Source organism: Phyllobates terribilis, unplaced genomic scaffold (assembly GCF_046119375.1).
Source record: "Phyllobates terribilis strain yellow unplaced genomic scaffold, ASM4611937v1 Scaffold_10__3_contigs__length_209671492, whole genome shotgun sequence".
Lineage (NCBI taxonomy): Eukaryota > Metazoa > Chordata > Amphibia > Anura > Dendrobatidae > Phyllobates > Phyllobates terribilis.
This window is the reverse complement of record NW_027362770.1, coordinates 71,964,695-71,977,879: the sequence shown is the minus strand read 5'-3', so window position 1 is coordinate 71,977,879 and position 13,185 is coordinate 71,964,695. Positions and strand designations below refer to the sequence as shown.

Sequence of the window (13,185 nt, the reverse complement as noted above, 5' to 3'; positions counted from 1 at the left end):
TTTAAGTATTTTTTTTTCTTTTGAATGAACACTTATTTTAATATCTTACCCATCACTTTTTCATTTTAGGTATCATAATCTTGTCTCATAACTGGGGAGATTTATTCAAACTAGCACAAAGTAAAGTAGTTGGATATATTAAGGGGACTATGCCAGCAGGGCTGTGGAGTCGGTAAGCCAAACCTCCGACTCCTCAATTTCCATGACTCCGGCTCCCTCATACATGGCTCATGTGTAAGTGATAAATTTACTGTAGCACAGATTCATCTCAGCTAAAAGTCTACACCCTTAGATCAGGAATAGGACATTTCATAACTTTCCCAAATTCTTATGAAAAATATTCTCCACGAACTGCATTTAACTACTGTACCCAATTTATATTTTAGGAGTCGGTCCATTTTATACCGACTCCACCAAAATTGACTCCAACTCCACGACTCCGACTGCACAGCCCTGTATCCCAGGAAAGACATTTATCTCCTTTGCAAAAACTAGTGATAAATGTCTGATTTCTTTGGGGTCCCACTGCTGACATCCCCTTAAAGAGAACCTGGCATGTAAAAAAAACTATTAATCTGTAAATATGAAGTTAATCTGCAGATTAATAGAGTTCTGAAGCTGCCCAATGCCCGCACTGAGAGCCCCGCTGCCCGCACTAAGAGCCCCGCTGCTGGGAGGAAATTAACTTTATTCCTCCCGGCAGCCTCAGGCTTTCAGTCAGAGGGGTAGCCAGTGTGGCTTCAGTCATTGGCCCAGCATTAGAGCTGGCTGTCAGTCAGTGCCGAGGGCGCGGTTACAGACGTCACTCACTATGCACTAAGCAGTGACAGAATCAGCGCTGGCCCATCCCTATGACTGAAAGCCTGAGCCTCTTAGTGCGGGCATTGGGCAGCTTTAGAATACTATTAACCTGCAGATTAAACCCTATATTTAAAAAGGTTAATAGCAGGTTTTTTTTTTACATGATAGGTTCCCTTTAATTCACTAGAATTACGGTCCTCATTCATCCCCAGTGTGGTCAGGATTGAATAGGGCGGCATTGTCGCACATGCGCATTACTACGGCATCTAATGTCTATGGGACTTAAGGCCCCAAAAAACAAATTAGAATAACATTGGCAAAACCCACTAACAATGACAGGCTCAGCCAACAGTCTAATGTGTAAGGGGACCTCTCAACTCTCTCCCAACAGATAATGTCGGGGTAGGGAAGGATAAGTCCAATTTCAGACGGCAAGATAATCTGCCGTCATAGGAGCACAACAGCTCTCTTGTAGAACGCGAGCGCTCCTGTGAATGAAGGCGTCGGAAGAGATAGCTGCCGGGCCAAACAAGCAGATGAGCCATGGTCCAGCCGACAGCTATCTTTTATATGGAACCCCTTGGGAAGACCACCAAGTACAGTGCTAAGCTAACCTGCTCAGTCCCACAGACAATGAACGAAATTGGCAGTACATATATGTAACCACGCTGCTTCGCTAAATTTGGGCCAAAGTAAGAAAGAATGGGGGATGTGGACCCCTGTATTTGTGATCATGGAGTTGCAAGTGGTAGATAGAGGATGTATCTTTCGTGGTAAAAATCCTTTAAAATTTCAGTTTCAGCTGCGATCTGATTGCTTCATCCTCCGATTTATTTTTGTACTATGTTTGATTAATCTAATTGCCTCCGTATACAAATATGGGCCGAAGAAGGGTCGTTCATTGGTCAGACTAACAGTACATCAGTGGAAACAATTGTGCGTTTCGCCGAGGCAGCTGAAAATTGTTCATTATGGTCAAAAATTGGTTGCTTCGGACCAAGATGTCTATGGAGTCCTTGAGGGTAGAGCAACAGAGAACAGATTAGTGCAGGCAAAATCCACAATGGATTACAGAACCAGGCAAAAATGAAACTAGAGCAGACGACATCTGCGAGAAAACTGACATTTATTCCGGATACAGTTATGCAGCATTTCAATTTATGAATTTTTACCCCTTTCAAATGTAGCAGGGGCAAAAACCCACAGAGGGGGTGCAGCAGGGGCAAAACTTGCAGACACGTTTATGGATTTTTACTCATTTCAATTTAGCAGGGGTGAAATCTGTAGCACACACAGCTTTAGATACAGATCTGCTGCAGAAAAATTTGCTGTGTGCAGACCTTTCAGTACCCAAAGTTTATTAAAAATATTTTACATCTATTATAATGTCAAAATAATGATAACCAATCACCACTAAACAACTGAATGGTTGTCTGGGATAATGATAATGTTAGTTATTCCCTTAATTCATTGAAGAGGCTGGCTAAGATCGGACAAAATTGGGGCAAAGGCAGTTATTTAATGTTGTAATTAACAAAAACCACACTTACTTACTGAATCTGTTGCTGTTAGAGCACCTCTCACTATTTTATAGAGCTGCAGCAGTGACATCCTGTTAACATATGAGTGCAGCCGCCAATTTGAGAAAGGTGGAGCGGCACCAACCCAGTATATACAGAGGGTGAAATAAGTATTGAACACGTCACCAATTTTCTAAGTAAATATATTTCTAAAGGTGCTATTGACGTGAATTTCTCACCAGATTTCAGTAACAACCCATCCAATCCACACAGGCAAAGATATCAAACCACAGATGTCCATAAATTAAGTTATGTGTAATAATGAGAAATGACGCAGAGAAAAAGTATTGAACACGCTTACTGAAATGTATTCAATACTTCATACAAAAGCCTTTGTTGGTGATGAAAGCTTCAAGACACCCCCCGTATGGAGAAACTAGTCACATGCATTGCTCAGATATGATTTTGGCCCAAACACTCTTCAAATCCTGAAGGTTCTATGGGCTCCTATGAACTCTGAGCTTTAGTTCCTTCCATATATTTTCTATTGGATTCAGGTCAGGTAATTGGCTGGGCCATTCTAGCAGCTTGATTTTCCTTATCTGAAACCAATCGAGAGTCTCCACTCTCATTTCATCTTCGTCATCCTGGTAGATGGCAGCAGATTTCTATCAAGAATGTCTCGGTACATTAGTCCATTCATCCTTCCTTCAATTATATGAAGTTTGCCAGTGCCGTGCCATGTTGAAAAATAGCCCCACACCATGATGTTCCCACCTCCAAACTTCACTGTTGGTATGGTGTTTTTAGGGGTGATATGCGGTACCTTTGGCCTCCAAAAAGTGTGTATTATGGCATCCAAATAGTTCAATTTCGGTCCCATCTGACCAGACTATATTCTCCCAGTATTTCACAGGCTTGTATAAATGTTGTTGAGCAAACTTTAAACCCGCTTGAAAATGCTTTTTGTTCAGCAATGGAGTTTTGCATGGTGAGCGTGCGTACAGGCAATGGAGGTTGAATGCACTACTTATAGTTTTCTTTGAAAAAAAAAGTACCTGCTTATTCCAGGGTTTTCTGTAGCTCTCCAGAGGTATTCCTTGGCTCTTGGACAACTCTATTGATAATTCTTTTCACTCCTCTGTCTGAAATCTTGTAGGGAGCACCTGGTTGTCGTCGGTTTATGGTGAAATTATGTTCTTTCCACTTCCGAATGGCCCCAACAGTGCTCACTGGAACCTTCGGTAGTTTAGAAATTCTTCTGTAATTAATGTCATCAATATGTTTTGCAACAATAAGGTTGCAAAGGTATTGAGAAAGCTCACTAGTTTTACCCATCAGGAGATGTTTCTTGGGTGTCATCTTGGTAATGAGACACATTTTTATAGGCCATCAGTTTAACCAGCTGATATCCTTTTTCACTAAGTGGCAGGTTTGTTTTCTAATTACTAATAGATTTTAGATGGTGTTTATTTCCATGGCTTTTTGCACCTCTCTTTCTTCATGTATTCAATACTTTTTGCCAGTGTCATTTCTCATTACTGCACATAACTCAATTTATAGACATCTATGGTGTGATTTATTTGCCCGTGTGGATTGGATGGGTTGTTTTAACAACATCTGGAGATAATTTCATGTCAATAGTACCCTTAGAAAAACCTTTTACAAAATTGGTGACATGTTCAATACTTAATTCACCCCGGTATATTTTGTTCATTTATTAAGTACAATGGGGCCATTAAAAATGGTTGTTCAACAGAGAGTAACCCCTTTAAAGGGAATCTGTCAGCAGGATTTCACAGCCGAAACTATTTACCGTATATGCGCATGTAGCTCTTCCAAAGACAATTCAAGCAAAACCTTAACATGGCCAGTCCGTTCCCCTGTTACTGAGAAATCAGTGTTTGAATTGATATGCAATTGAGATTATAGCTGTGAAGCCTCTGTCACTCCAGCTCTATTCCCCCACTCAGCTAATTTGCCAGCATAGTGGCTATCAGTCATACAGAAGGAGGCAGAACTGAGTTGGGGCATAGAGCTTGAGTGACAGAGGCTTCAGATCTACAGTGGTTCTTCAATTAAATTTGCAGATTTCTCAGGTCCTTGAAAGAGCTACATGCTCATATGATTAGTTTGGGGTATGAAATCCTGCTAACAGATCCCCTTTAATGAAGAAAATGGGCAACTGAAAGAAAAAAAGTTGCATAAGTCGGAGCAACTATAAATCTTGTTTATACAAATCAATCACCAAAAAGCCAAGCAGCTAAGGACTTCTGATTACACCTAACCAGGAGGAGAATAAACCTCCACTTGTAGTATACAGGAGGTTGTCTGTAAAATAGACTAATCATTTATGGAGTTATTTCCCCATCTAGAAACAACATATATGGCATCCCTTCATACAGAGGTCATCACTCCCTGCCAGCAGTGGGGCTCACCATCTACTGTCCCTCTCCCACACACATGGGCACACTCCTGGCAGAATATTTTAATATCCGCTCACTACATCTACAGACACAGTTATTACATTTGGTAACTTCTCTAACAAAAGATGTGATGATTTCAGTATGTCACTCCTTATCATCCGCTGTCTAGACACAAGCCTTTGTTCTTCATCAATTAGACTTATCTGGGTACTTCAAACATCATTTATTTGAGCTGTTTACACTCTGATCACAGGAGAAGCAATGACTAATCCCGCAAGATGTCACTTCAAGGTAAAAAGAGCAAAACAATAGGGTCACACATGACAAATCACAACTCAGGTACAGTGGCGCTCGACGTACAACCGTTGAGGTGAAAGTATTTTGACAAGCTATTTTCCTTTGCGGTGTATTAGCACCACTCCCCTGGTAGCTCGCTACAGAGGAAATGTCAGAACTGTACTTAGCAAAGCTGCTCCTTCAATGATTTACTCTAGATTACTGAATATACACTGTGTGACTACACTTAATCCCAATTTCCATCTTATTTTTTTCCACAATTCCATCCTTGCAATTACGGTATATTACCTAAGGAATAATCTGCACTTACATTGCGTAGAATATTTTAGGTATTTGTGCATTGGTGGTAGGACGTACAAAAAAGGGTATATCAGCTCACCCCTACAATGAGAAATATAAAAAAATCTTTCGGAATGAAGCTCAAAAACAAACTAAATCTACTGTCTTCTGTGTCTGAGAAATAAAATGTAGGATTGTGAAACCCAACATATACTGTGAGTGATGACAATTTCTGTACAGCGCTGTGGAAGATGTTGGAAAGCAATAAATAATATGCTCTCGACAGTTGTCCCATTTGCCATTAATTGTAATGAAGCATGGCCAACCAAGGTCGCTACCTCTCTCCCAAGAAAAGGGTAAGTGGATATCTTGTTCTCAGGATCATAGGAAACACAGATCAAACCAACCAAACATTCAACAGAATTGTCAAAGGAATTGATCCAACCATATATAGCTCAAAATCACCAGACAAGATGGAACATTGGCATGTCTTGTAGTCTATATATGACATTTGCTGACTATTTACTGTGTGGTAAGCCAAGTGTTTGGATTACAGCAGATTACGGCTGGGGCACATATTAAAGTCCCCATACACAGACTAATTGTGGCTGAATCCACCAATATTTAAGGGTATGATTGACAGTTTAATGTGTATGGGTCAATTGATGGCCAGGGAAGACGTCAATCAGGTATGTCCGAATTCGTACCAACGATCGCTTTGAGATAAATAGTGTCTTGCGAGGCTTTGTCACACAAAACAGAGGCGTGCTCCCGTGTATGGGGGAAGCCACCGATATAACTGTTGGTACAATGATCGGCAAAGCTTCATTCAGAAGACACCCATCTCATGTGTATGGCCGGCTTAGTCCCTGGCCCAAAATCAGATCAACATCCCAGCAATTCATTATGGCCACAATCTTCTGAACTGAATGTTTTATCAACATTGGAAAAACTACACAATAGAAAAAAAAAAAAAGCTATACAATAAAGCCAGTCCCCATAGTAATTATATGACATCATTGCTATCTAAAGTCACAAAACCACATCACACAGACATAACATCTTTAGGCCAGCGCATATATAGATTTACACATTGCTAAAATGGGACAATTTCGGTCGGATCATAGCACAGTACACAGGATAAGGAATGGTTAATACATTATAAGGATTTCCAATTATATCCTAGCTTGATCTCTGTCACACAATTCAAAAATACTTTCTGACCCCAAATTCTGGCACTGAACTAATAAATAATACAGAAAGTCTCTATGATTGATGGCAAATTGCACAGAACCATCGATCTCTATTCAACATCCAGTATTTATCGACTACTCTGTCACCAGGTTTTTGCCATCCCATCTGAGAGCAGTATGATATAGGGGTAGAGACCCTGATTCCAGCAATTAATCACTTACTTTCTTAGTTGCTACAGTTTTGATAAAATCACTGCCAATCAGTGTTGAGGGTGGTGTTATACAGAAATTATAAATGTGGAGGGCTACTTATACGCTACAAGACTCAAAATAAAGCTGCCAAAAACTGGCATTATCAAAAGCAGCCAATCGGAGGCTATTCTTCCGGCTACGTTTCCACGATGAGCATTTGGGGCCTTTTTGATGCTGACAATTTAATTGTTTTTTTCAGCGCTGCAGTTTTTACCTTTTTCGTTTGACATATGTTTAAAAAAAATAACTACTTTGTTTTTGGAAACTTCCAGTAGCTTTGCCTTGATAAACCTTTATTAATAAAGTCATGTGCACATTACATGCGTCTCATTTGCACCTATAAGAACGCATAAGTCTATATGGGGAAAATCCACAAATAAAACGAATATTTACTGCAAAACAAATTGGCATATAGCAGATTTCAAAACTGACTTGCAGGTCAATTTCTTATCCAGGAAGAAAGAAAAAGCACGGTGTGCATGAGGTTTATAGAAATCCCATTCACTTTCTTTACTGTAAGATGCTGCGTTGCTTGCGCATGTAAATACCGAGCAGAATGAATGCACCGAATATTCATCAGGTGAACTGAGCCTGTGATGGTTGCTATGCGAGGCATTCTTTGTTATTTTCGACAGTTTTAATAAAATCTATCCTATTGAAAGTCTGCAGGCCGAGATTCTGTTCGTACATCCCACCACCACATCACTGTACTCGCTCCACGTCACTATCGTCCTCCACTGTAGCTCTTGGTGACCAATGCACAATGGGGCTAGCATCTGGGCTTGTAATGATCCCCTTTAAAATCAGCACCCTGACAGCCAAAGCCTTATAAAATGGTACCTGGGAGCGCAGTGATATTACTGGTTATTCCAGTTACTGAGTGATGGTGCTACATGGGCCTGATCTGCAGGAACCATGTGTTATTTCTCACATATGGAAATCTGCAGCTCAGCACCCGGAGAAGCTGCGCCCCGTAGGCTACGGCTACATTCACACCCATCAAAAATGGAGTTTTTTCTCTCACGTGTGATCCGTATTGCCTCAGTTATGAATTCACTGTTTATCATCCATTTTGAAAAACCTCAATCACATAGACTGTAAGCCTCTATGAATGGATCAGTGAAACACAGATGGAAAACTCAAGTAAAAACTATGTCATCTGTTTATACCGGGTCCCCATAGACTTTAATTGCCCAGACTGATTAGCAAAACGGATGAAAATATGACATGGACCACAGTCACACGCTCAGTATTTGGTCAGTATTTCACCTCAGTATTTGTGGCCAAAACCAGGAGTGGCTGATAAATACAGAAGTGGTGACGTGTTTCTATTATACTTTTGCTCTGATTGTTCCACTCCTGGTTTTGGTTTATAAATACTGATGTAAAATACTGACAGTGTGAAAATGGCGTAGTGCGAACTCCCCAACAGACCGTTAAATCCATTCATCAACTCACCATGTGCCCTTCAGGTGTCTACAGTCTCATTATAATACAAGAGTTAATTATTTAATGAAAAAGTATGTGTTGCTAAAGACACAGATAAATACCCATCAGTATAATTATATGGACATAAGATGGGCATGAGAATTGTGCCAAAAGTTGCCTATAGGTGTTCAGCCGACTTGAACGACCTCTGAAAAATTAGATCTGGAATCTGATCAGTTGTCGGCTCCTCAGTTTTTAAAAAGTTTGGACAAATTCTGCCCAATCCATGACAGGCTCACCACGCCCGCATCACAGAAACAAATCTAGTCAAGTGGGAAACACAAAAGAGGGGCAAAAACTAGATTTAGAGCAATTGTCACCGCTGGGAACAAGGTTGTCAGTTGTCAACAGCAGGTGTAAAGACTTGCAAGAAAACTTGTATCTCATGGCCGATAACCAGCCCTGGTAATGTTGCAATAACAAAACAAAATTAGAGGAAATAATAGGATCATTTTAAGTCATGGTGTTAGGGTAAATCCACAGGTGATGGAAATGCTGCGGATTTTACTTGCAGATTTATGCAGGTAAAAATCCATAGAGGATCCACACATACTACACATAGCAGCCACATGTTGTAGAAAACCCCGTCATCAGCATGTCAATTTATGCTATAGAAAAAGTCCCCGTCCTCAGCATGTCAATTTATGCTGTAGACAAAGTCCCCGTCCTCAGCATGTCAATTTATGCTATAGAAAAAGTCCCCGTCCTCAGCATGTCAATTTATGCTGTAGACAAAGTCCCCGTCCTCAGCATGTCAATTTATGCTGTAGACAAAGTCCCCGTCCTCAGCATGTCAATTTATGCTGTAGACAAAGTCCCCGTCCTCAGCATGTCAATTTATGCTGTAGACAAAGTCCCCGTCCTTAGCATGTCAATTTGTGCTACAGAAAAAGTCCCCGTCCTCAGCATGTCAATTTGTGCTACAGAAAAAGTCCTCGTCCTCAGCATGTCAATTTGTGCTATAGAAAAAGTCCCCGTCCTCAGCATGTCAATTTATGCTATAGAAAAAGTCCCCGTCCTAAGCATGTCAATTTATGCTGTAGACAAAGTCCCCGTCCTTAGCATGTCAATTTATGCTGTAGACAAAGTCCCCGTCCTCAGCATGTCAATTTGTGCTGTAGACAAAGTCCCCGTGCTCAGAATGTCAAAGTCCCCGTCCTCAGCATGTCAATTTATGCTATAGAAAAAGTCCCCGTCCTCAGCATGTCAATTTGTGCTGTAGACAAAGTCCCCGTGCTCAGAATGTCAAAGTCCCCGTCCTCAGCATGTCAATTTATGCTATAGAAAAAGTCCTCGTCCTCAGCATGTCAATTTCAATTTACACTGTGGATTTTTACTGTGGTGCAAAGGGTGAAACCTGGGGTGCATTGCTGCAGATTGCCCCATGTGAATGCAGTATCAAGCTGCAACATGCACGTTCTTTTGCAGATTTGATGCAGATTTTTCACATGCATATTTTGCTGCAGTTTTACAGTAAAATCATACTCATGTGAATTCAGTGATAGAATACGGCCATACGGGATGGAAGACCTACAGTACATACACCGCATGTATAGCAGCTGATTTACCACTGACATGGGTGTAAGCCACACTATATATCCACAGAACAATTCTGAAGCAGGTGGACTTTTTTTTTTTTTTTAAATGTTGCTGTATTTTGATTTAGACTTTCCATTGGTAAATTTCCGACAAGAAATCTGCGGCCATGCTGCCCTGTGCTTCGTATATTCACATGCAATCCTTTTCCAGCATTTTTTACTGCAAGAGAAATGCAGACGAATACCAGAAAACAGCAGCGATTCCACATTAAAATGTGCGTTTTTGTTGTTAATCAGCCTCAAACATCTGAATCGAGAAAAACACTGAAAGAATTGACATATTGTATAAAAAAAATAGAACACCGCAGGTCAAAAACGCAAGAGAAAAAGTACAACATGTACCTGAGATTTTAGAAATGTCATTCATTTAGCTGCTAGTGTAAAACACTGCATTACATCGGTCTTAGCAAAAAGGGATGAAAAGAAAAAAAAAAACCACAGCAAAAACACTGCATGTGAACAAGCTCCTTGGACATGTTCCTCCACTGTGTAAAAAGTGTGTTTATTCTGCTGGGGTTTTCTGTTTTGTTATGTGCACAAAATCCTCAGCGTTTAACAATTCAAGCCTGTCATGTATACAAAAACAATGGGAACTGTACATATTTGGTGAGTTTTTTTCCCCCGTAGACTTATGAAAAGCCTGGAGGAAAAAAAAAATATATAAAAATGCAATAAACAGTGAATATTTCACAACGGACACCTGTAGAAAGCATACTGAAAAATAATGGCATGGAAAAAAAGATATTGTTGTGTTACATGTCAAAATGCTTGTTCGGCGGGTGAAATGATCACTTAGTTTAGCCAAAAGATTATCGTTCTTGGCAGCGCAATGTCCTGTGTAAGCAGTACTCGTGCTGCCGAGAACAATGCTACCTATGTGCCCTGAATGACCTATTACAGATGGACAAGTGCAGTCTGTGTAGAGAGGCTATTATAGGGATCAGTACACACTTACCGATAACGGTCGGCGAATGCTGGAAAGTCGGTGTCTGTAAACTAACTGTACAGACACACGGATCTGAGGATGTGCTGGAACTATCCACAGCTGCAACTAATATGCATGGTGTGCACGCATCCAAGGACTGAGATGCAGCAGTTGCCCCCCAGTGGCACTAATGTCAGCAGTTGCCCCCCCGGTGGCACTAATGTCAGCAGTTGCCCACCACCCCCCCTCCCGGTGACACTAATGTCAGCAGTTACCCACCACCCCCCCTCCCAATGACACTAATGTCAGCAGTTACCCACCACCCCCCCTCCCAATGACACTAATGTCAGCAGTTACCCACCACCCCCCCTCCCAATGACACTAATGTCAGCAGTTACCCACCCCCCCCCCTCCCAATGACACTAATGTCAGCAGTTACCCACCCCCCCTCCTCCCAGTGACACTAATGTCAGCAGTTACCCCCCCTCCCGGTGGCACTAATGTCAGCAGTTACCCCCCCTCCCGGTGGCACTAATGTCAGCAGTTACCCCCCCCCCCCCCCCCCAGAACTAATGTCAGCAGGTACCCCCTGGTGGCGCTAATGTCGGCAGTTAACCCCTGGTGGCGCTAATGTCGGCAGTCCCCCCCCCGCCCCGTGGCACTAGTGGCAGCAGTTACCCCCCCCCCGTGGCACTAGTGGCAGCAGCAGTTACCCACCGCCTCCCAGTGGCATTAATGTCAGCAGTTACCCCCCGATGGCACTAATGTCACTCATGTTCTATGGGGGCTGTGGGCAGCTTTCCGCAGGGTGTGCTGGCAGCCTGATGCCACAGGTCAGCAGTTGCCCTCCCCAGCCTGTGGTGGGGTCTGGCATGAATAGGGCTGGAGGAGGGGAGGCAGTGGAGCTTACCATCGTCCATGTGATCGGCCAGCTTCTCCTGGTAGCCTCTGTGCGCATCCTGTGCCCGCCTGAGCGCCTGTAGGGAGAGCAGGGATTGAGAAGTTGTGTGCGGGCAGCCTGGCAGCGGTGCCCCGGGCACTGCCCTTACCTCCGGGTGAGCCTCGGACTCATTGACCAGCGAGGACTTGAGGTCGGCCAGGTCGCGCTCAGTGAAGGCATGCTCCTGGATCTTCTCCTCCTGCTCGCCCTCGTCTTTGAAGGAGATCATCTCATCGCTGGCTCCCAGGTCCTCCTCTCCTCCGCTGCTCAGCTGGGGCATGGTAGCTGCTGGAGCCCCTGCTCGGGCACTGAGGGCGGCACGGAGTTTGGGCAGAGGACTCACAGTGTACCAGGAAGGCGATCGGTGCCCTGCATGAGAGGGGAGGGGGCACACGGAAAACTTTGGAGGGAGCTGATGGCAGGCACAGGACAGGAGCTCTGCAGGCTGGAGCTGTGATCGTGTGAGGACAAGGGGAAGGCAGAGCACTTCAAAGCACGCCGCCTGCTGATTGATGGCTGCGCCGAGCACTCGGGGGCTGAACCAAGGCGGCAGAGCAGGCTCTTAAAGAGACAGGCACCCTGAGCCGCAGCGCTGAATATAGCAGTAATAGGGGGATCAGAGTGATGGCCCACAGGGGGCAGAATATGCAGGATCATCACACTACAAGTCATTTCTAGGGGGATCAGAGTAATGGCCCACAGGGGGCAGACAATGCAGGATCTCCTCACCACAAGTCATCTCTAGGGGGATCAGAGTGATGGCCCACAGGGGGCAGACAATGCAGGATCTCCTCACCACAAGTCATCTCTAGGGGGATCAGAGTGATGGCCCACAGGGGGCAAACAATGCAGGATCTGTTCACCACAAGTCATCTCTAGGGGGATCAGCGTTACATAGTTACATAGTTTATAAGGCCGAAAAAAGACAAGCGTCCATCCAGTTCAGCCTATTTCTTGTGCACTGCAGCTATTCCGCAGCGTTGATCCAGGGGAACGCAAAAAAAAAAAAAAAAAAAAAACATGCGGTATAGGCCAATTGACATCATTGAGGAAAAAATTCACTTCCCGACACCAATCTGGATTAATTAACTATCACTAAGCATAAGATGTAATTTTATTGTTCTCAAGAAAGGCGTCCAGGCCTCTCTTGAACTCATTAAGTGAGTTGGACATCACCACTTCCTCTCCCAGAGAGTTCCAGAGTCTCACGGCTCTGACCGTAAAGAATCCCCTTCTATGCTGGTGCAGGAACCTCCTTTCCTCCAGACGCATAGTGTGCCCCCTCGTCTTTGTCACCATCCTTGGTATAAACAGGTCATGGGAGAGATCTCTGTACTGCCCCCTGATGTATTTATACATGTTTATGAGGTCTCCCCTAAGCCTTCTCTTTTCTAATGTAAATAGGCCTAATTTTGACAACCTCTCTGGGTATTCTAGTCCCTCCATTCCCTTTATTACCTTAGTCG

At 43.2% G+C, this 13,185-nt stretch overlaps 1 protein-coding gene across 15 annotated transcripts in view; it reads right to left on the bottom strand.

The window, feature by feature from the left end:
* Positions 1-12,244, bottom strand: part of TCF7 (transcription factor 7) — a 167,375-nt gene extending 155,131 nt beyond the window's left edge. For 5 of the 15 annotated variants that reach the window (XM_073649578.1, XM_073649585.1, XM_073649588.1 and 2 more), the window contains exon 1: positions 11,690-12,238. In XM_073649578.1, the coding sequence (XP_073505679.1) occupies positions 11,690-11,999 (310 nt within the window). In that variant the 5' untranslated portion in view covers positions 12,000-12,238. Of the gene's footprint in view, positions 1-11,689 lie in introns of all 15 variants that reach the window. The other 10 variants (XM_073649584.1, XM_073649575.1, XM_073649580.1 and 7 more) reach the window with 6 other exon arrangements.
* Positions 12,245-13,185: the final 941 nt, after the last annotated feature.